The sequence below is a fragment of the Mobula hypostoma genome, chromosome 19 (genome assembly GCF_963921235.1).
Source record: "Mobula hypostoma chromosome 19, sMobHyp1.1, whole genome shotgun sequence".
NCBI lineage: Eukaryota > Metazoa > Chordata > Chondrichthyes > Myliobatiformes > Myliobatidae > Mobula > Mobula hypostoma.
The window spans coordinates 48,956,313-48,979,706 of record NC_086115.1 but is presented as its reverse complement, the minus strand read 5'-3'; the positions used below and the strand labels follow the sequence as shown (position 1 = coordinate 48,979,706).

The window sequence follows — 23,394 nt, the reverse complement described above, 5'->3', positions numbered from 1 at the left end:
AATCAAAGGAACTATAATGTTCCATTTATTTAATCTTAATAACCATGATTCAATACATTATTTATTTTTTTAATTGAGATACAGCGCGGAATAGCCCCTTCCGATCCTTTGAGCGCCTGCAGTCCTCCCAGTTTAACCCTAGCCTAAACACAGGACAATTTACAATGACCAATTAACCTACCAATCGGCACGTCTTTGGACTGTGGGAGGAAACAGGGCACCCGGAGGAAACCCACGCGACAGTGGGGAGAAAATAACTTACAGGCAGTGGCGAGAAATGAGCCTAGGTCACCTGTAGTGTAAAGTTTTGTGCTCACCATTGCCCTGCCTCTGTTTGGGGGAAAACACCAGAAATAAAATATACTCAGGCTTCTCAGTACACTGCATTATACTTTGGTTCATAGGATCCAGGTTTTGGTCATGAGAGTTGTCATGCCCAGAATATGGCATACAGTAGCTGAAAAAATGTGAATTGTATCTAGTCAGGGTGCTCAACGACGTCCTGTGATGCTGCTTACAAGCAAATTTTTCATTGTACGGTATCATACTGCACTTGTGCACAATACATAAAATGCTGGAGGAATTCAGCAGGTCAAGCCAAATCTATGGAAAAGAGTAAACAGTCAAGGTCTCAGCCCAAAACGTCAACTTTTTTCCACAGATGCTGCCTGATCTGCTGAGTTCCTCCAGCATTTTGTGTGCGATGCTTTGGATTTCCAGCACCTGCAGTCTTTTTCCTATTTGTGCACAATGTCTTGCAGTTTCTTAATCTTAGCAAATAATAAAAGAGCAATTTAAATCCACTTGGTGATTTTAGAGTCCAGAAAGGAAACAGTTAGGTTGAACAAGAAGCTTATATTTGAGAAAAAAAAAATCAAAAATGACCAGAAATTGTCAAGTTCCAGATTGAATGGTGGTGCAAGTAAGAGGCAAGTTGGTTGGTGAAATCTTTGCATGCCTCCATTTTGCAAACAAGGTTTCCATGACCAATGCGTAAAAGGAGTTTAGAAGGAATGGATCTAGGTTAGTTTACAAGAATACTTTTGGGTCAAGAAAATGAAAGACTCTTCTTGGCCAAACAAGCCCACTAACGTCCACCTCCTTGGTCTCTAAATTCTTGATTCTTCCCTTTATTCTGGCTAATCCAATGTCACCACAAAATCCTGTGCATGTGTTCTAGTACTGCCGGCGTTTCTGCTCAAGACACACAACCTATCATTCAGGCTGTTTGGCGCATGGGATATCTTCATATCATAAACATAACATAAACGTTTGCCTATTGCTGGGGCCGGGGTCGAAGCGCTCAGCAGAGGATGGTGCTCGGTGTCGGAGGGCTGGTCAGAGGCTCGAAGTTTTTGGACGGACTCAAGAGTCGGCTGTGGTCGGGTGCTTCCAGGGTGTTGCATCGGCAAGTTTGCGGCGCTGGAAGCTCATGGCAGGGAGAATTTTTCTTCCTTCTACCGTCTGCGTGAGATGATGGGGCTTTCGAGAGACTTTGAGACTTTAACTGTGCCCATGGTCTGTTCTTCATCAAATTACGGTATTGCTTTGCACTATTGTAACTATATGTTATAATTATGTGATTTTTGTCAGTTTTTTTAAGTCTTGGTTTGTCTTGTGTTTCTGTGATATAATTCTGGAGGAACATTGTATCATTTCTTAATGCATGCATTACTAAATGACAATAAAAGAGGACTGTCTGTCCTCATAATCTAAAATAAACTTATGAATGATGACTCTATGCTACAAATGAACTCTAAATGTGCATTTTAAATGTTTAAGGGCTTTGATTTTGGAGGGGGGAGTGTGCTGGTCTGTAAAGCCTACAAAATGTGCTATAAATTACAAATTCAGCCATTGTTGCTTGGTGGGTTTATTGAAGCTTGGAAACCTAGATGACAGTAAATATAAAGTAGCTGTTCAAATGGAAATGAAATTGAAATGATGAACCTGTATTCGATGAGGTAATTGGTGGTCTGACTCATGTCCCATCTCTAGTAAGTCAGAAGTTAGTTATCTTTGGTGCCTTTTATAATTTTTTTGGTACTTTTCTCTTAAGTCTGTCAAAAGAAACTATCCAATCTTCTTTCAGAGTTAAAATTCAGATCAAACATTTCTCAAAATGGACATGTCTTTGTTCTGAACTATGCGACAAAAGATGTGTTTGAAAATCACAAGGAACTCATGAACTCATTATTCCTTTTTTGCACTATTTATTTTGTAATTTATAGTAGTTTTATGTCTTTGCATTGTACTGCTTCCACAAAACACATTTCACATCATATAAGGCAGTGTTAACCTGATTCTGGATAAAGATTTACAGTTGTAATCAGATATATAGCCCATTGCTTTAATGAAAATACCTTACAATGTCATGCACAGTAGTTAGCCCTGAATGCCAATTATTTTACCTTATACCAAGAATATAAATAACTTAAAAGATGTGGCCATCATACTGACTTGTGAGATTTCATTTGGTTACATACAGAAAACAGTCCAAACACATTTCCCAGAAAGGAATTTTCATGTACTATACTTGTGCAATTAACTAGCAAGGGAATGAGATATTTTGAAATAGAATTCAGTCAGTATATTCCACTTTGCACACCTAATGCATTTGACCACTTGAATTTCTACCATAAACAATATCCAAGTGATTTATACATGCAGAAAATTTTAACCAATCTTTTTAGTTCTGTGCAAATAATAGGTTAGAATTTGATGGTATCTCTAGTAGGACAAGTCAATTTTTCCAATACCGATCAGGTTAATCTGTCAATAATATGTTGAGGGTAACAGGCATGTAACAACTCAGTGAATGGTGGGGTCCAAGAGTGTCCCTTTAACCAAAAAAAAAACAAAGACAAGAGAAGGAGGATGAATTAGTGTGAGAGAACAGAGTAGCAAGTCAGGTTCACAAAGAGGAATAAGTAACATTAAAGAAAGATTAAACTAAGCAAAAGAAAGCAAAGGATTAGAAATTGCAATTCTAAAAATTAAAATATGAGCTTCAAATTTCCAACAGTAATTCACTACTTGACAAAATAAAACTCTACAGTTGTTCATTTTCTAGGCCAGAGAGGTTGATCGGTAGCCAATGACCTTCATCACGTTGTTAGAGTAGGCTACCATCTTAATTAGTAAACTTTCTTCAGTGTGATCAGTGAACAGTTAATGTGAAAATGTATCAAACTCATGATACACAGAGGGGAGTCAAAGATGAGCTAATGTTTTTAAAGCAAGACTAACGAAAGATCTGCTGAAATCATCTACCAATTTGCTGGTTCACAATTCATTGAGTATCTCCTTAACAACTGAAGTTGCTGGCCTGTTTGCATGTAATGTTGATCACACATTTATTCACAGAATCCAGCTCAATATTGTAAGTAATTTAGAGGATCCTATTAAGAGCTGACAGTAATACACACAAAATTCTAGAGGAACACGGCAGGCCAGTCAGCGTCTATAGAAAAGAGTATACAGTCGACGTTTCGGACCAAGTTCTGATGAAGGGTTTCAGCCCAAAACATCAACTGTTTCCTCTTTTCCAAGAATGCTGCTTGGCCTGCTGAATTCCTCCAGCAGTTTGTGTGTATTACTTTGATTTCCAGTATCTGCAGATTTTCTCTTGTTTAAGAGATGACACTACAGATTTCTTTCTTACAAACAATGCAAACCTAGAACAATCCTGATTTAATGTAATTTTACAAAAAAAAACAGGGCAATTCAAAGTCAGGACAGATGGCAATTAAGCATACATTTTATCCATGAGACATGAGCAATTATTTATTACTCTGTGCATTGCTACAGCACTCTTCTCACACACGCTGCCAGATCTTGTGGTGTAGGTTTTTCAGCTGTACAGCTCACAGTCAGTCCCTCTGATGCCATGGCTTCAGCTGTTGTTGACCCTATCGCTGCAAACTGAAAAGCAAAACCATAACAAAATGACCAAAGTCGCACCTAACATAGATGAAATGTATCTCTGCAAGAACTCAGTACAACACATGATGCCTGTCATCTCACTGTCCATGTTGGACAAACTGAGCTAGTTGCACTAATCCCATTTCTCAGCTCTTGGTCCTGGTACACTGAGAAACTTGTAAGCCACAAAGCTCATAAGAATGGACACACTACTGGAAACATGAACAACCTGAGCAGGTCTGAACCTCAGAGGTACCTAAACCATTTTGTTTCAGGCTGAAGAAGATGGCACTGTCATCTATTAAATTCCATCTCCTTGTCACTTACACCTATCACCCGCAGCTTCTTGCATCACTCCCACTCTCTCCTTCCCCCTCCAGGTAGTTTACCCCCTCACCTGGATTCACTAGTCATCTTCTAGCCTTTGCTCCACCCTTTCTTCCCAACATTTTATACTGCTTCTCTCCTTTCTTTCCAGTCCTGGTGGCGGGTCTCAACCCAAAAGGTTTCAGTCTCTCCCACACTTTCAGACTGTGAGTTCCAGGTCATCACCACCCTATGGGTTTCTCCCCTTCTAATTTTTGTGTGGTTTACTTTAAATCCATGCCCCACAGCCAGCTTTGATTCCTCTGCTAAGGAAAATAGATCTTTGCTTGTTCCATCTAGCCCTCTCATAATTTTATAATAGGTTTCTTCTTGGTCTCCTCCATTCAGAAAAAATAAACCTACCAGCTTTTGTTAAATGGATCTTAAGATCTGTCAGGTTACAACATGAAAAGCACTTCACAAATACAGTACCTTGATTTGATTAATGCAACACACATCGAAGTTGCTGATGAACGCAGCAGGCCAGGCAGCATCTCTAGGAAGAAGTACAGTCTACATTTCAGACCGAGACCCTTCCTGACGAAGGGTCGACTATACCTCTTCCTAGAGATGCTGCCTGGCCTGCTGCGTTCACCAGCAACTTTGATGTGTGTTGCTTGAATTTCCAGCATCTGCAGAATTCCTCTTGTTTACCTCGATTTGATTAATGGAATCTCCAGCCAACTTTTGAATGGTCTTCAAAGAAAACCTGACACCAGAAGGACTAAAAAAGGTAATGCTTGCTGGAATTCCCTGGGAGAAAAGAGAAAAAAGTTTTTAAAGTTCCGAACTGTGAATGTTAAGAAGATGGGTCAGGTCTAACTGGACTGGACCTGCTGCACATAGTCGTTCTGCTCAGCAGGTCAGGCAGCATCTATGGATGTGAATAAACAGTCAACACGGGCCAGCGGTGAGAGTGGGAGTGTCAGGCTTTGGCTCAAAGGAGGTTTCGACTCGGAAGAAGCGTCAGCTCTGGGTAAGTTGTCTTGCTAAGTTTCTGTTAAGTTTCCCTTTTTTCTTACTGTGTCAGAGATACTTAGTGCAGTTTAAATGGCCATTGTGTGTTCTTCATGTCAGATGCTGGAGTCCCGGGAGACCCTGGGTCTTCCAGGGAAGTACATCTGTGTGAAATGTATCCAGCTGCAGCGCCATGTCCCTCAATAATAAATATACCATTTTGGATACTGTTGTGGGGGATGACCTCCCAGGGGAATGCCACTGAGACCAGGTTACTGGCACTGAGCAAGGGTCTGCGGTGCAGAAGGGAAAGGGGGAGAAAAGACGAGCGATACTGATAGGGGACACAATTGTCAGAGGAACAGATAGGAGATTCTGTGGATGTGAACGGGAAACCCGGATGGTATGTTGCCTCCCAGGTGCCAGGGTCAGGGAGGTCTCAGATGGCGTCCACAGCATTTTGGAGGGGGAGGGGGAGCAACCAGATGTCTTGGTGCATATTGGTACTGAGCCTGTCCGTCCAGGTAGACCAATTGTTTCTGCCTGCTCCCGCCCTACAGAACTCCCGTCTGCAAACCTCGACTCTATTTTAACCCCTTTGGTCAATTCCTACCTACATCCATCACAATTCACATGCTCTCGATCTCTTCAGTGACCTTAAGTTCCCTAGCCCCGATCATCTCATTTTCACTGGATGTCCAGACCCTATACACTACTATCTCCAATCAGGACGGCCGTAAAACTCTCTGCTTCTTTCTGGACAACACACCCAACCAGTGGATCTTGGGTAGGAGGTAGAAACGGGAGGTGCAGGGTAAGGGAATTATGAGGTTGGGGGCAATAGGTGGGAGATCCTCAGAGTCAATAAGATTAATGATGGTGCGGATGACAATCTGATAATGGGGTCCTGTTGAAGGGGTAAGTAAGAGGAGTTGCCATCTGCCCTCAGCAAGGTAAAGGTCAGTCTGCCAGACTACGACAGCACCCCCCCTTATATGCGGGTTTGATGGTGAAGTTGGGATTAGTGCGGAGAGAGTGGAGAGCAGTGCATTGAGAGGGATTGAGGTTTCAACTGGAGTGTTAAAGTCAAGAAGTTTGATGTATTGTGGGCAGTTAGCGATACAAAGATTCAGAGCAGGCAAATAAAGCTAATCTGTATTTCATTTAGCCTAAATAGGCAGGTATTGCACTATACTCTGAATCACATACCTGTTGTGAAAAATAATCACTCAAAGCCTGCTGGAGGGAAGGATGTTGAGATGTCCGATAGACAGTGATGCTCTCCAAAGGCACATCTGAAATCAGTGCAGACATCAGAAAGCTTTAAGCCAATATAAATACCACACAGTGAAAAAACTGTTTTATCACAGCCTTGTGTAAACTGGTTTCCATAAAAAATTAACAAACTTAATTTATTTCCTTTAAGTATTGATTAAAACCAAACATCAAATGTGATTGATTTTCTTAGCAAGTACTTGTACACTCAGTGGTCATCTTATTAAGTACCATAAGGCCATACAATATAGGAGACAAATTAGGCCATTTGGCCCATCAAGTCTGCTCTGCCATTTTATCATGGCTGATCCATTTTCCCTCTCAGCCCCAATTTCCTTCCTCCCATATCCTTTCATGCCTAGACTAATCAAGAATCTATCAATCTCTGCCTTAACTATACCCAGTGATGTGGCCTCCACAGCCGCCTGTGGCAATGAATTCCACAGATTCACCATTCTCTAGCTAAAGAAATTCCTCCTCATCTCTGTCATAAAATGATATCCCACTTTTTTGAGGCTGTGTTCTCTGGTCTTAGACTCCCCCACCATAGGAAACATCCTCTCCATATCCACACTATCAAGGCCTTTCACTACTCGATAGCTTTCAATGAGGTCATCCCTTCATTCTTCTGAATTCCAGTGAGTAAAGGCCCAGAGCCATCAAACACTCCTCAAGTGACAAGCCTTTGATTCCCAGAATCATTTTAGTGAACCTCTTTTCAACCTTCTTCAATGATAGCACCTCCTTTCTTAGATAAGGGGATAGAACTGCTCACAATACTCCAAATGAGGCCTCAGTAGTGCTTTAAAGCCTCTACCTTACATCCTTGCTTTTATATTCCAGTCCCCTCAAAATGAATCCTAATGTCCCATTTGCCTTCCTCAACCTGAAATTTAACCTTTAGGGAATCCTGCACGAGAAAATAGTCTACCCCTTTTATTTCTTCTGCCAGAGTGCATGACCATACACTTCCTGACACTTTATTCCATCTGCCACTTTGCCCATTCTCCTAATTTGTCTAAGTCATTCTGTGGCCTCTCTACTTCCTCAAAACTACCTACCTCTCCTGTCTTTGTATTTTCCACAAACTTGGTCACAAAGCCATCAATTCCATCATCCAAGTCATTCACTTCTAGAGTAAAAAGAATCCCCTGTGGACCACCACTAGTCACCAGCAGCCAACCAGAAAATGCTGCTTTTATTCCCACTCTTTGCTTCTTAAGGCCATAAGACATAGGAGGAGAATTAGGCCATTCAGCCCATCAAGTCCACTCTGCCATTTCATCATTCAACCCCATACACCTGCCCACTCACCATATCTCCTGATGCCCCGACCAATCGGGAATCTATCAACTGCAGCTTTGAATATACACAGACTTGGCCTCCACCAGGGTCTGTGGCAGAGCATTTCACAGATTCACCATTCGTTGGCTAAAAAAAAATCTTCTTTGCTTCTATTCTAAAAGGTTGCCCCTCAATTTTGAGGCTGTGCCTTCTAGTTCTGGATGCTCCCACCAAAAGAAATATCCTCTCCACGTCTACTTTATCTAGTCCTTTCAACATTCTGTAGGTTTCATTGAGATCCCACGCATTCTTCTAAATTCCAGTGAATACAGGCCCAAAGCTGCCAAACACTCCTCACATGTTAACCCCTTCATTCCTGGAATCATTCTCGTGAAACTCTTGTGGATTCTCTCCAATGACAACATCCTTTCTGAGATAAGGGGGTCCAAAACTGTTGACAATACTCCAAATGTGGCCTGACTAGTGTCTTATAAAGCTTCAGCATTATCTCCTAGTTTTTATATTATATTCACCTTAAAATAAATGTCAATATTGCATTTGCCTTCTTTACCACACACTTAGCCTGTGAAATAACTTTCTGGGAGCCTTGCATGAGGATCCCGAAGTCTCTTTGCACCTCTGAAGTTTGAATTTTCTCCCCATTTAGATAATAGTCTGCACTATTGTTCCTTATCAAACTGTATTATCATACATTTTCCGACACTGTATTTCATTTGCTACTTTTTTGGCCATTCTTCCAACTTGTCTAAGTCCGGCTGCAATCGTATTGCTTCCTCAGCACTACCTACCCCTCTACCTACCTTTGTATCATCCACAAACTTTGCCACAAAGCCATCAATTCGACAATCTAAATCATTGACAAATTGGTTTTTGGTCTTTTTTTAATTGGGTTATTCTTGAAAACAGACACATTTCAAGGTGTATTTATATAGTCTTAGATAATAAATGTGCTTTAAATCTTAAATCTGAGCGGGGAAAAAAAATTACACTCAAAGGGTAGCTGCAAACTAGAACTCGTTCTTGAGTGGCATGGAGGGCAGATGCTCTCAAAGTATGAACACTTGAATTGTCAAGCATAGACGACCATAAGCTGGTAAATGGAATTAATAATGATGAGTAACTGATGTTTCCTAAGGGGTCTGCGTGGACCTGATTGTAAAATACAATGTTGATCTGCATCTAAAAAAAAGTTAGCGCTTTTCCATTAATACTTACGGGATTTAAAGAAGTGTCATAACTGAAACAACAATTTTTCTCCGTCCTTTAAATACCATTTGATATACAATTGCATTTTCATTATCAAAATTTATACCTACTGTTCTCATTCAAGCATTTAGGGAGTGTCTCTCTTTTAAGTGTACCGCATACAAACAGAAGAGGTAGGGAGCTTGACGATTCTTCTGTTGAAAACAGTATAAAATGTTTTTAATTACAAAACAACTTTTCTCACTGTACAATATCATATAGCAAGATCTGTATCACAAAAGGTGCAAACCAAAAATATTAAATTCAGTGAAAGAATCAAATCTATATAGACCTGATCCAATAAAAAAATAATTTTCTACATTTTAAAGTACATAACATAAACCAAGACGTGTTTAATTGCCAGATCAGATCTGCAGTTTCAGTTTTGAATCTTCCTAATAATTCAGCCAAACATTGGCCTCTAATATATTGTTTTCTCCAGACCAGGGATTCCCAATCTGGGGTCCACAGACCCCATGCTTAATGTTTTGGTCCATGGCATAAAAATGGTTGGGAACCCCCTGCTCTAGACTAACAGTGGAAGTTGCTCTTCATGCACAGAAGCTCCTTGTATCACAGCATTAAAGATGTGAAATTGCAAATCAGCTAGCCACTTTTTTACAATATACTTTCAAATAGTTCACTGATATACAAAAGCTGATGTTCTAACAATAACACAAACTACTAACTGGGAGTAGAGCTCTGATGACATCACTGACAGTGCTACGTCATATGACTCACAACATGCAGCAGAGTGCGTAACTTTGATCGAGCAACTGCACTGCACATTGCATTCCGCCAATACTGTCATAGAGGAGTTAATGAAGCACAGCCAGTGTCATGTACACTCAGTGGCCACTTTATTAGGTATACCTCATTGTTAACGCAAACGTCCAGTCAGCCAATCATGTGACAGCAACTCAATGCATAAAAGTTTGTAGGCAAGGTCAAGAGTTCAGTTGTCATTCAGACCAAACATCAGAACAGGGGAAGAAATGTCACCTAAGTGACGTTGACCACAGAATGATTGTTGATGCCAGACGGAGTGGTTTGAGTATCTCAGAAACTGCTTATCCCTTGGGATTTTCACGCACAACAGTCTCTGGAGTTTATCGAGAACGGTGCGAGGGACACAAAAACATCCACCAAGTGGCAGTTGTGAGGGCAAAAATGTCTTGTTAACGAGAGAAGTCAGAGGAGAGTGGCCAGACTGGTTCGAGCTGACAGGAACGTGACAGTAACTCAAATAACCATGTGTTACAACGGTAGTGTGCAGAAGAGCATCTCTGCGTACACTACACATTGAACCTTGAAATGGATGTGCTACAGCAGCAGAAGATCACAATGGTTTCCACTCCTGTGCCTAATTAAGTGGCCACTGGGTGTACCTGTTCCATTTTCACTTCTGCATCATGTCTGATATAATTAATTACCTCTACCTACAGTACAGTACAAATATTGTTACCATTTTCAACTTCCTATTCACGCTTGCTATTAACTAATCCAGTACCATAATTGCCATAAAGATCTCACAAAAAGGTGTTGAGAAATGTCCCAGATTTAGTTACTTTCTCATCTTAAATAAATCAATTTTATGTGAAATCAGTATTTTATTTAGAAAATGTTACTTTTATTTATAAATGACTGCCCATTAAAATGACCTACATATGAAATGCTTAAAAAGTTATAACATGAACTTACTGCTACAGATGAACTTAGCTAGGTTTTCTGCATTCCCAGTTTCTTCTCCTTGTGTTGCAAGACCAATTTCCTTTACTTATAACAAGAGGGGAAAATACATATTAATAAATCTGAAGGTACTGAAGAATACTTGTGCAAAAGCCAGGAATTTTTTTTATAGACTGGATAGCTCAAAAGACTTTGCTCATTCACCTCCCTACATTTATATTCCTCCAGGCAAATGAGCCTTAATTACCGAGTGTTCATTCCTCTCTCCAATAGTACCAAAGCCAACTGTCCCACATGGACAACCTTGGACTCCACACTATTACAGATATTTGTTGCTACACTCTTAGTAATTTAAAACACACTTGTTTTCTTAATTTTCCTTACTGATGAAGGGTCACTGATCAGAACCACGACTCTGTTTTTCTCTCCATTGATGCTATCAATCTACCTTGTAGACTGATCAGAAGGGGTGAAGTTATGGATTCAAATAATTCCCTCTTTCTGAACTTTTGTGCTAGGACAATGAAGAACGCATCATCCTGTCCCTAGAGTAAGTAATTAGAGTCCAAAACCATTGCTCATTCATGCAACACAAGATAATCTAGTCCTCTTTAGCGCAAATGTATGACCAGATCACAAAATGAATAAATTCACAACTATTTCTGTTTTCCATGGCTATTCCAGAACCCCTCAACCTACTGAGTTCTACCACATGACAACAGATATAGTCTTTTCAAGTCAAATTTCCAACAGCTGTGTAATTGGCTTAAGAAAACTGTTGATAGTCTTTTTGCACATCTATGTATATCCTGGGTGCTAATAATCTCTCAGCTTTTTCATATCACCCAATCAGTTCAGATGTAAAAATTATCAGTTTCCTGTTTCAGTTGTTTGTACGTGGATCAAATTTTGTACATGGTACAAAAATTATTGTGTTCTTCTCTCTCAGCCATGATTGTTCCCTGCCAAAACCTGGCAATGCTCAAAATGAAACTGTAGGTCATCTGCAGCATTCATTATTTGATGTTCCTTCTCCAGGTAGCTCTCATAATCATTGTGTGCCATGTCATACGATGTGGGCGATCATGGTCTTTCCAATAGTTTGCCATTGCATTCTTCTGTGCAGAGTCTTTACTAGATGGGTGGCCCAGCCATTATCAAAAGTTTCAGAGCGTCAGTGGTCACATAACCAGGACTTGTGATATTCACCAGCTCATACGACCATCCACCACCTGTTCCCATCGCTTCATGTGACCTTAATTGGGGTGGGGGGGGGGCTAAGCAGGTGCTACACCTTGCCCAAGGGTGACCTGCAGGCTTGCGGAGAGAAGGAGCACCTTTTACCTCCTTTGGTAGAGAGGTACCTCCACCCCGCCACCCAAATGCTCATAATACTCCTTCCAGAAACTTACTACTAGTCATACTAGAACAGCTTTTGGCCCCTGCCTGCTGCAGTGTCTCCTCTACTTTCCAATTCAGTTCCAGTCTCACCTTACTTGTCCCAACACCTCACCCCCAGGCCTCTGATCCTCACCCTGCAAAACATCAAAATAGTTGGAACACTTCTAAATTCACAGAGCACTCTGAATGTTTGGGAATATCAATTCCAGCTTTATTCCTTCATCCAATAGTGTTTCAATAAGACAATTAATTTACCTTATGTGTAATGTTTGAGGGAAATATATCTGTAATGTACATGAAACTAACTTTTCTTACCCAAATTTGCTGTAGATTTTCCAACAACATAGTTAGATTTTTCATTCCACTGTTCTCTTAAAGAATGATTGTACCATGCTGTTAAAAAATAAGGAAATTTGATTAACTGCATTTAGATTTTTAGTTCAAAGTTATAATTTTCTTAACGTGATGATATAATCAATTGTTTTTTCTAACTTTCAATCACAATATGATTATTATAATGTCTTTTTTAAATGTAAACTCTGCACTATGGAAATTATCTGATCAATCCCTGCAGAATATATTGGGATAGAAATTCTTACCCTAAGTGAAACACCTTTATGTACAACAAACAAATTGGTTTCAAACCTGATCACCAAATTCAACACAATGTTGCATGGGTCGTATATTTGTTTGTGTCATCTACAGGCATGTCACAGCTATATAAGCACCTGGGAGCTTAGTGAAGCCTTGCAGTATAGGCTGTATGCTCTAACATCAGCTGACCAAAATTTATTTATACATTTGAGGCCTGCAAATAGCACGGGTTCCTTGGTGAGAAGAACTAAAGAGCTGAGATTTCAAAGGTTTCAAAGGTACCTTTAATGTCAGAGAAATGTATACTGAAGTGCTTTTCCTTCACAAACATCCACCAAAAACAGAGGAGTGCCCCCAAAGAACGGATGACAGTTAAATGATAGAACCCCAAAGTATCCCCCCAGCTCCCCTCCCTCCCACGCGTAAGCAGCAGCAAGCAATGATGTCCCCTCTCCCCACTAGCAAAAAAAAGCATCGGCACCCACCACCGAGCACTCAGGCGTGAGCAAAGCAACAACAAAGACACTGACTTGCAGTACCCCAAGGACTACTCGTTCACCCGGTATTTGACATACCACAGGCTCTCTCTCTCTCCCTAGTAAGGGAGAAAGAGGTGTCTCCTTTTCACAGATTTGGTTATGCATTAATCTTCTGTCCCACAAATCCCTTTTGAGAATTTTTTTTGATGTTTATTTTGCTTCCCCTCCTCCCCAACACTGCACTGCCAAAGGGGTTCATGCTCCAGCAGCACCCCAGCCCTCGTCTGTGCCTTCTTGAACTGTTCCTTCACTTCAAGCCCTCAAACCTTTACACTCATCCTCAGAAGGACTTCTCAATCCCTCTCTTCTCCTCCATGAAGTAAGTGCTCTTTGAACATCAGCATGATGACATGGGCCCAGTGATTGACAGAACGAGTCTTGTGATTAAGGTTGCACAAACCCTGCACCCTCCCTGATAGTGCTATTTAATGCAACGTTTTAGTCGATGAAGTTCTGGGACAGGATGTTCAATAATTCAGAGAAAATGCCCTATATTTTCAAGCTCCTGAACCAGTGTGGATAACTTCACTCACCTTAACAATGAACTGATTCGACAACCTCCAGACTTACTGTCAATGACTCGTGCTCTCAGAGTTACCTGTTTAGTATTTGCACAATTTGTCTTCTTTTGCACATTGATTGTTTATGTATAGTTTTTCATAAATTGTGGGCACGTGGCCAAGTGGTTAAGGCGTTCGACTAGCGATCTGAAGGTCGTGAGTTCGAGCCCCAGCCGAGGGAACGTGTTGTGTCCTTGAGCAAGGCACTCAATCACACATTGCTCTGCGACGACACTGGTGCCAAGCCTTATAGGTCCTAATGCCCTTCCCTGGGACAACATTGGTGTCATGGAGAGGGTAGACTTGCAGCATGGGCTACTGCTGGTCTTCCATACAACCTTGCCCAGACCTGCGCCCTGGAGAGTGAAGACTTTCCAGGCACAGATCCACGGTATCGCAAGACTAACGGATGCCTTTAGTTTTATTTTATTTTTCATAAATTATAAAAATCAAAGTCAAAGTAAATTTATTTATCATTTCTTTATTTTCCTGCATGCCTGCAAGAAGATAAATCTCAGGGTTCTATATGGTAACATATACGTACTTTGATAATAAATAAATCTACTTTACCTTTGATTTTTAGAAATTAAAAAGAACTTAAATGTCCCAGATATTCTTGACTAACTTATATTCCTGATTCAAAAGCAAATCAAACTAGTCAGTAATATTTATAGCTGAGTAAACAATTATTAATGGTAAGGCATTAAAAAGCACACAGATGAGATTTACAGGAATGGTTAAATGGATGAAGTGCTTCACTTTATGTGAAGGGACTGATAAAGCAAGAGTTGGTCTCCTTAACAAAGAATAAGAGGAGATTTAAATGCTCATAATTTGGAATTGTCACACAGGATGGATGGATGGATTCTGTGATGATAATTTATACAATTTCCATATTATGATGGATTAAACCAAGATAAAGAACTTGAGAAAAATATATAATATGTAATTAGTGTAATTAAAATACAAGAAATTAAATTTTATTCATTTTTATAATAGTACTCATTTTATCTCCAGGGAAAAGATAATGCTTCATAATTAAATGTGTTATAAGAGTTTAAAAATTTACTCACCTTCGCTAATCTCTTTTTCTGCCAAACATAACTTCACAGCATCCACTGCTCTGGGGCTGGGAAATATCAGCCCACCATAAGCTTCAGGGTGTGCAAGCTACATGCAAAGGAGAATGAAAATGAGTAATTGCATAATTAATTTCTTAACAGTGCAGGAAGTACAATTCTAGTACCTATTGCAACATGACTATAAATATTCTAATGTGAATTTTATGTGAACCAAGTATTATGCAAACCTTTCAGAATAACTTTTTGTTAAATCAAATATTGCACTTAATTGACATTATTTTCTGTAGTAAATCTCAACTCCATCTTATGAGTTATTCCAAGACTAATATCTTGCTTGGATGCAATAATTCTGCATAACATTTACCCAGAACTTATAAACCAGCTATTGTCTCAAAGACCAGTGACATACACTAGTTTTTGAGGAAAACTACTTTCATATACTAAAACAAATACTGTAAATATCTGTACATTTTATTTTTTAAGCATTTATCACGATTCTGTCGCTAAACACAAAAATATTCATTTATGCTTACTTCTTATTTTACCACATATTGTAAATACTCAAATATTGATGTCCAAATGATTTGAGCTTAACCGTCCAATGAGCTTTTATTTGCTAACCCTTTCCGACGTTCCCAGTTATCCGTGGATGATGAGTATTTAAGCACCATACAGCTCCAATAAAGTGCATAACAATGATCATTATTAAAATAAACATAAATGAGAAAAGAAGTAAGTTCAGTGAAGAATTGTTTTCAGTGGAATTTTAAAACAACATCCTGAAATGACTGCAAACAACAGAAATTCTGCAGATGCTGGAAATTCAAGCAACACACATCAAAGTTGCTGGTGAACGCAGCAGGCCAGGCAGCATCTCTAGGAAGAGGTGCAGTCGACGTTTCAGGCCGAGACCCTTCGTCAGGACTAACTGAAGGAAGAGTGAGTAAGGGATTTGAAAGTTGGAGGGGGAATGACTGATTGTATTTCCCAAACAAATTGTAACATATCCATTGTTTGTACATGGCCACGTGCAAATTTAACTCAATACTCACAGGGATGAACTTCAAAAAAAACTTAAGCCAGAGTTTCACACCAAAACCAGCTTTCATTAATATAACCCTTTTAATCGTTCTAAGGTGCTTCAAAGAGTGGAAATCAAAAATAGATGCTGAAGTATCCAAGAAGATATTTACAGATGGGTGTGCAGGAGCCTGGTATCTATTTTATGTCTGTCTGTATTGTATTTTGTATTGTGCATTTATTATGGCTAATTTGTCACGTGGGTCGGGCGTGATAGAAGTGGAGAGTATAGTTATGTATTTATGCTTTTTCTTAGCTCAGCTTTTAGTCAGGTTAGAGTTAGAGGCAGCTAGGAATGACGCTTTTTTGTTGACCATTTCATTTATCATTTAAATATTTTAAGAATGCTTGGCTTAAATACATTTGAATATGCTTGGACTGTTAATCTCATTATATTGCTAGTCTTACTTTCATTAGTTTTATCGTTACAAGATAGTTCATATTTGCTGATTCCTCAGTAAAGGATCTAACGCATTTTCATCGACTTAGGATCTTGCTACTTCTGGAGAGCACGTTATACAGTGTCAACCCCTTCCCTCCACCCCGCCCCCCCCCATGTACTTAGTCTCTGAACTGCTTCATTTGTTCGAAAGTAATCATTGCTGATGAACAGACATGTGGTCAAAGAGGAGACTTTTGGAGCATTTTCAAGGAGAAAATTAGGTGGGTGGAAGTAGAGAGGTGGGGGGAGTTACAGAGCAAATATCAGAACTTAAAGGATTTGGCAACTGAAGGTGTAGCTGCCAATATTAAATTAATTAGTGCATGGACATTCTAGCGGTCAGAGAAGAAGAGACCACAGACTGGTTGGAGGGTTATAGGAGTAAAACAGAAAGGAAAGACCAAGGCTATAGAGAGATTACTAAATTTGCAGCTTTGCTAATTAGTTGCCAATGAAGGTCAATTTGTACAAAGTTAATAAGTGAACAGCAAGTTATGGCGCAGGTAGCGAAGCTTTTTTGGATAACATTAAAGTTACTGAGAATTGGACGTGGAAGTTCAAAGTAAGACGTAGAGATGATCGAGGTGATAGCCCAATTAGTGCCTGAACCTCAGCTCACTGTTAAGTATGATGGTCTCTAAGAAGGGGCTCAGATTCAGCAGCCAAGGAATAGAGACAGTGACAGGAACAGCAGAAAATATCTCCATACATTTGGAAGGTAAAAACTGATTTGGGGAGGACAGTTTGCAATGATGGATAGATCATAGTCTTTTTTATTGAGTGATCACATGACAATCGGTTTGACTGAAAGGCTGGCAGTAGCTGAGGAAATAGTTTGTTCGTTATGTGCTGTGTCGTATGATGTAGGTGATCATGAACAGAAGGAAACGGTGCCATTAACAATATAAACAAACAGTACACTTTAGAAAGAGAAGTAATATAACTACAAGAATTAGCCTTTTCCCCAGGTTGGAAAAGGGAAGTTCAAAACGAGCAGAGACATTTAGAAGAGATCTCAGAGGCAACTTCTTTACATGGAGGGTAATGAGTACCTAAATCTCTTAAGTTATTTCACTTTTTCCATCCTTCTGCTTGTTCTTTTTGTCTTGTTTGTGTTATGGAAACTGTTGGAGCCCGTGGCGTGCAGTTTGGAACTCGATCAAACGACCTAGTGTTCTGCTGTGTCCGCAGAGCTGCCTCGTGGAGATCAGAGACCAGGATCCGAAAAGGACCGAGAACACGAACTGACTTGTGGAAAAGACCGGAGACGGGACGCGGGGTCATTTATGACTCCATCTTGAAGCGGCGAGGAAGATTGAAGCATCGACGTGAATGCGGAGGGAGTCCGCGGTCGCTCGCAATGGAAGCCACCAACCAGGTTGGCGGCAATCAGACCCGGTCAGTAATAGTTCCCAATGGAGACCACTATGGCAAATGCAGAGCGGGTCAGCGATTGCTCCCACGTGGGAGCACTGGGACATTCAGACCAGGCGTGAGTTCTGAGTCACGCTGTTCGATGTCCTGAGATTTATGCAATTGCACTGTACTTTATATTGGTCTGCTTTGGTTTTTCAGCATTTTCTTTCTTCTGGCTGATTGTGTGTGTGTGTGTGTGTGTGTGTGTGTGTGTGTGTGCAGAAGGCAGAGTGGTGTTGGGGATTTTGATCCTACTGTTGCTGTTCTTATTTGCGAGTGAGAGGGTTGGGGATTGTTATTGCCACTGTTTTTTTTCTGCGGGGGTGGGGTTGGGAATTGGTTGCTATTGTTGCTACCTTTTTTCTGCAGGGAGGGGGTGGGGTATTTTGAGGTCTGCGAGCTTTGTTTCTTTTTCCTGCAGGGGTAGTTGATGTATGGTCTTTCTGTACCTCATGGATATCTGGAGAAGACAAATATCAGAGTTGTATGTACATGCATACTTTGACAAAAAAATGAACCTTTGAACTGGGCCTCGTGAAGTAGATAATTTTGAACATGGGGTAATTGGAAAAATATACATGATTGGAATTAGGGTCAACCAAGCATTAGGAAGTTGTTCTAGTGCATTTAAGAACAATGAAGAGAAGTGACAGAGGCAATAAATTGGATATCAAATCATTGTGACATGAATTCCTTACACTTGTAATTGGTGTTGAACGTAAAGGAGACACAGAAGACTGGTTACAAAAGAAGCTGGATGTTATCTTTGCAGCCAAGAACATCTTAGAACAGCAAACAGTTTTGCCAGATGAGAGCAGGGTCTGATGTTGTTGGTGGTTCAGCCATATACAATGGTGATCTGATGATCTTTAGGAATCTGTAGCTTAATAATTTAAAGTATCAGAAGATGCATCCATTAAATCTTACATTTATTTCAGGGCTTACTCTTATTATAATAATGTTACAGTGGTGAACTGCTTGCACTTAATAAACATCTCATTTCACATTACAGTCTTTCTTACTTTTTCCTAAATGTTAACTCAGACATGATAACTCCCTGCTTTTTCTGTACCTATTATAATCTACTCACTTCCTTACGACTGAATTATATTGCCACTTAAAAATATTTTTCTCAGTTGCAAACTCCAGTATAAAATTCTCAACCACCAGAGTCACAGAACATCAGTCCTCGTATATTCTGTGGCATAATTCGGATGTCTTTACAGGCACAGGTTTTCATCTCACTGTCTAACAAAAAGTACAGAACCAATTTTCTAAGCATTTACTATTTCATTTCTCTTTTTACCTTTCTTGATAAGTCTTGAAGTGATATAAATTCAAATGATAGAACAGGAATTAAAGTTGCTTGAAGGCCACGTGAAGCAAATTCCTGATAACAAAAAGTCCAAATTGGGATATATTAGAAAAATATTAATTTCTTTTCATAGGAAACTATAAAGTATTGATCCAGTATATTCACATAAAATCTTCAGCCAAAAATGTCTACGATAAAGTCTGTGTTATACTGATTGACATTTCAAGGTTTTTTTTGTCATCACACACAAAAACAGTTGCAACTAAATGATATACAATAATGTAAAAATAAAATTAGTTCAGGGAACTTACCTGAACATATGGATCAGGTCCCAATTCTCCTTCCTTAGGATCTTTAAGCAAAAGGACTTTCATTTCTCACACTTTCTTCACAGTGCTAAGAATGAGATTGCAAATAACTGGAACTGCATGGAGCACAAAATTTTCAGAATTGTTTTCCTAATACCGAGATAGCATTGTGCCAAATAGTCATCGATGCCTTCTTTGTAGCAACACCCTTTTTAATAAATAGATAACCACTTCCAACGGTTTAACTCGAACCACTGTCATATCCTTGCAGTCATGAAACCACCCAATTATAACAAATGTTTTGGAAGATAAGCCTTAAAGGTTGAGACTAAGAGTGCTTCTTCAGTTTCTGTAACTTCTCCTCTGTACCATTTTGTACTATTGTAAACAGTTCATTTATTCACTGATTCTCTAGGGTTCAATTATATATAAAATGATTTTTTATTGGTGATCTTACATTGTCATTATCCTCATTCGGGCAGCACAGTAGTGTAGTGGTTAGCACAATGCTTTACAGTACTGACGACCCAGGTTCAATTCCTACCGCAGTCTCTAAGTGTTTGTATGCTCTCCCCGTGACCACGTGGGTTTCTTCCGGGTGCTCCGGTTTCTTCCCACCGTCCAAAGACGTACTGGTTGGCAGGTTAATTGGTCATTGTAAACTGTCCCGTGATTAGGCTGGGATTAACGGGGGATTACTGTGTGGTGCGGCTCAAAGGCCTATTTCACGTTGTATCTTAATACATAAATTTACCCCCTTCGTCACAGAGCTTCTGTTTCTCACAGCCACAATTCATTAATTTAAAACTCCCCCTCCTCCCTCTACACCCCCACCCCACAAATCCTCAAAATGTGGATTCAAAGTCTGAACAATTCTCAATCACTAAGTGCTCACATGATTCAGAGAACACATGGAAGGATATATTGAGCTGTTGTGGAAGATGGTATACTGTGTTGACTGCATGAACTTAAATATTTTCCCCCCAACTTGACTGATTAAGTGTATCAAAAAAAATAATTCTCAACCTTTCCAACAAATAAACCTACAAGGATCAATATTTAGCAGCCTAGCAGCCCATCACTGGCTCATGATGTCTACATTCCACCTGCCATCCAGAAAGTGTTTCAGCAGTTCTATTCTCTCATATTCGATCGTTCATTATGTGCCGCCTCGTATGTCGTAGGCGATCATGGTCTTTCCATAACCATGATTTTTCCTGGCAAATTTTTTCTCCAGAATTGATTTGCCATTGCCTTCTTCTGGGCAGCTCTTTACAAGACGGGTGACCCCCAGACATTGTCAATACTTTTCAGAGATTATCTGCCCGGCGTCAGTGGTGGCATAACCAGGAGTTGTGATATGCACCAGCTGTTCATATGACCATCCACCACCTGCTCCCGTGGCTTCACCTGATTGAAGGGGGCGGTGCTAAGCAGGTGCTACACGCTGGCCAAAGGTGATCTGTAGGCTAGTGGAGGGAAGGGGTGCCTTACACCTCCTGTCATATTATACCACCCTTTCAAAATAGCATTCTGCAAATATTTCTTCATGTCATTCAGTATGAGTTTCACTTACATTTTGTTCCTTCATATCAGAGTATACTGATTCCAGCTGCAATCATTCTACACACATCCTTTGTATCACTGTATAGAAAGCTCTCTGCTTACTGTTCTGCTCGTGTGTCGTTCACTGTCCTAGTTACTTTAAATGTACCTGACATTCTCTTTGTGCCTTTATCTTTCACTTATTATCTATTATCACTGTACTCGCTGGAATTTAGAAGGATGAGGGGAGTAATCTTGAAAGGCCTAGACAGAGTAAGTGTGGAAAGGATGTTTCCCATGGTAGGAAAGTCTAGGACAAGGGGGCACAGCCTCAGGATAGAGGGGTGTCCATTTAAAACAGAGATGCAGAGAAATTTCTTTAGCCAGAGGGTGGTGAATTTGTGGAATTTATTACCACAGGCAGCTGTGGAGGCCAGGTCATTGGGTGTAATTAAGGCAGAGCTTGATAGGTTTTTGATTGGCCATGACATCAAAGGTTATAGGGAGAAGGCTGGGGAGTGGGATTGAGGGCCCCGATGGGCCAAATGGCAGACGTCCTACCTCTCCCAGAAGTTCCGGGAGTCTCCCGCTTATTAATAGTGGCTCCCTGATGCCCACAAATTATATACAATGTCTCGGAAATCAATTGTTTTGAGATCGAGTGAGCGAGAGAGAGCAAGAGAGAGAGTGAGAGACAGCGAGAAAGCGTGCTAGAGAGAGCGAGCGCGAGAGTGATCACGAGAGAGAGCAAGAAAGTGAGTGCACGTGCGTGTGAGAGAGAGAGAGAGAGAGATAGAGAGAGAAAGCGCGCCATGGGAGAGTGTTTCAAAAAAAGAAAATATAAAACATACGTCACCCCAGACTACCCTAAAGTGTAACCCTGCCTAATAGGGGTCAAAAATAATGACAGTGTTGCTCGCTGCACTGTTTGCAACAGTGACTTTTCTATTGCCCATGGTGGGTTAGGACTGTAAAAGACATGTTGAGGTGAGTTTAACAGGTGTCATTCATTCATTAGCATAGCTAATGTTATTTAAACTAGCTGGCTAGCTGGTAAGGAGCTACTCTATTGCAGACATCCCACCTCGCCTGGAAGTTCCGGGAATCTCCCGCAAATTGATGGTGCTACCTCCCTGAAATGAGTTTTTGCAGGGTGGGATGTCGGAAATGGCCTAATTCTGCTCCTATGTCTGATGGCCTTATTATCCTATCACATTAGTATCTCTTAATCATTCTCTCAGCTACTTGTTGATCTTATTCTATCACATTATAAAGTTTAAAGGGAACATTGGGGTGGGTGGGGGGGGGCTTCACACAGAGAGTGGTGGGAATGTGGAATAAGCTGCCAGATGAAGTGGTAAATGCGGGCTCACTATTAACATTTAAGAAAAACTTGGACTGGTACATGGATGAGAGGGGATATGGTCCCGGTGCAGGTCAGTGGGACGAGGCAGAAAAATGGTTTGGCAGAGCCAAGAAGGGCCAAAAGGCCTGTTTCTGTGCTGTAGTGTTCTATGGTTCTATTATCTTTATTCCTGACTAGTTCTATTTCTCTAAAGCCACTCACTGATTTGTTTCCTCTCTATTTGTGTCACTGCATGTTTGCCTCCCACTGTCTGCCCCTCCCTCGTTGGTTGAGTTTAGCTCTCAATCAGCCCCATTGATCCTATTCCTCATTCTATCTCTCTGAATTTGTGTTGCTCACTGACTCCATCACCTACGTTTGTGAAAGACACTAATCTTGATAGCAGTGGCTGTTTGCCCCACTGACCACACCTCTAGTCTCATAACCTGCATGATTCTCTCACCACTGTTTACAGTTGGCCTTCAATGATTCTGCCTTCCCTAGAGCAGAATCTGGCCAGCAGTCATGAGTAAACAGACAGGAGAGTGGGAACTGAGGATGCCAAGTGTTGAGAACAATCGTGGTGGAGGAGTTATTGCCTATCCTTACTGAGGTTTGTTAGACAGTCAGTCAAAGATCCAGTTGATTGCTCCCACTGGTTTTGATTGCTCAATTATTCTCTCCCCCACCCCCATCCCAAACAATTAGTTGGTTGCCCCTCAATAATTCTGCCCACATTTGTCCTATTTGCCCCTCAATTTCTGCCCCCCACTGAGCCCCCACTGTGACCCTTCCCCTGATTGGCTGATCTTCCTCCGGACGGTGAGCCCACCGCCAATGACACCGCAGAGTGCGGTAACTCACGTTGGAGGCCGGTTCAGTCAGGGGTCGAAGTTCGCCGGCGATGGGCCGTCCCAGACATTAACAGCGTCACACTAAAGATTAACGTTGCTCATAACCAGCAGCTATTTCGCTAATTGTTTGTTTTTTCGGAAGAAACGCGATG

General features: G+C 40.6%; 1 protein-coding gene across 3 annotated transcripts; it reads right to left on the bottom strand.

Annotated features, from left to right (window-relative positions):
• Nucleotides 1–2,223: 2,223 nt before the first annotated feature.
• On the bottom strand, nucleotides 2,224–23,391 carry uros (uroporphyrinogen III synthase). 3 transcript variants are annotated; one of them, XM_063071832.1, is made up of 10 exons: nucleotides 23,253–23,391; nucleotides 19,502–19,614; nucleotides 19,182–19,265; nucleotides 14,929–15,025; nucleotides 12,478–12,555; nucleotides 10,774–10,848; nucleotides 9,144–9,227; nucleotides 6,457–6,542; nucleotides 4,945–5,043; nucleotides 2,224–3,924 (listed from the first exon to the last, which is right to left on the bottom strand). In XM_063071832.1, exons 2-10 carry the CDS (start codon nucleotides 19,562–19,564, stop codon nucleotides 3,805–3,807), a joined length of 786 nt encoding a protein of 261 aa, XP_062927902.1. In that variant the 5' UTR covers nucleotides 19,565–19,614; nucleotides 23,253–23,391; the 3' UTR covers nucleotides 2,224–3,804. The 3 variants fall into 3 exon arrangements, with proteins under 3 accessions (XP_062927902.1, XP_062927900.1, XP_062927899.1); XM_063071830.1 differs by having other exon boundaries at nucleotides 19,502–19,586; XM_063071829.1 differs by lacking the exon at nucleotides 23,253–23,391 and having other exon boundaries at nucleotides 19,502–19,711.
• Between the last annotated feature and the right edge of the window lie 3 nt (nucleotides 23,392–23,394).

Excerpts from the sequence above, each read along its gene's own strand:
- uros (XM_063071832.1), bottom strand. The coding sequence starts at position 19,564 with ATGAAAGTCCTTTTGCTTAAAGATCCTAAGGAAGGAGAATTGGGACCT. Across the intron at positions 19,266-19,501 it reads GACCTGATCCATATGTTCAG|GAATTTGCTTCACGTGGCCT; the intron begins GTAAGTTCCCTG and ends TTTTGTTATCAG. Across the intron at positions 10,849-12,477 it reads AAAATCTACAGCAAATTTGG|TAAAGGAAATTGGTCTTGCA; the intron begins GTAAGAAAAGTT and ends TCTTGTTATAAG.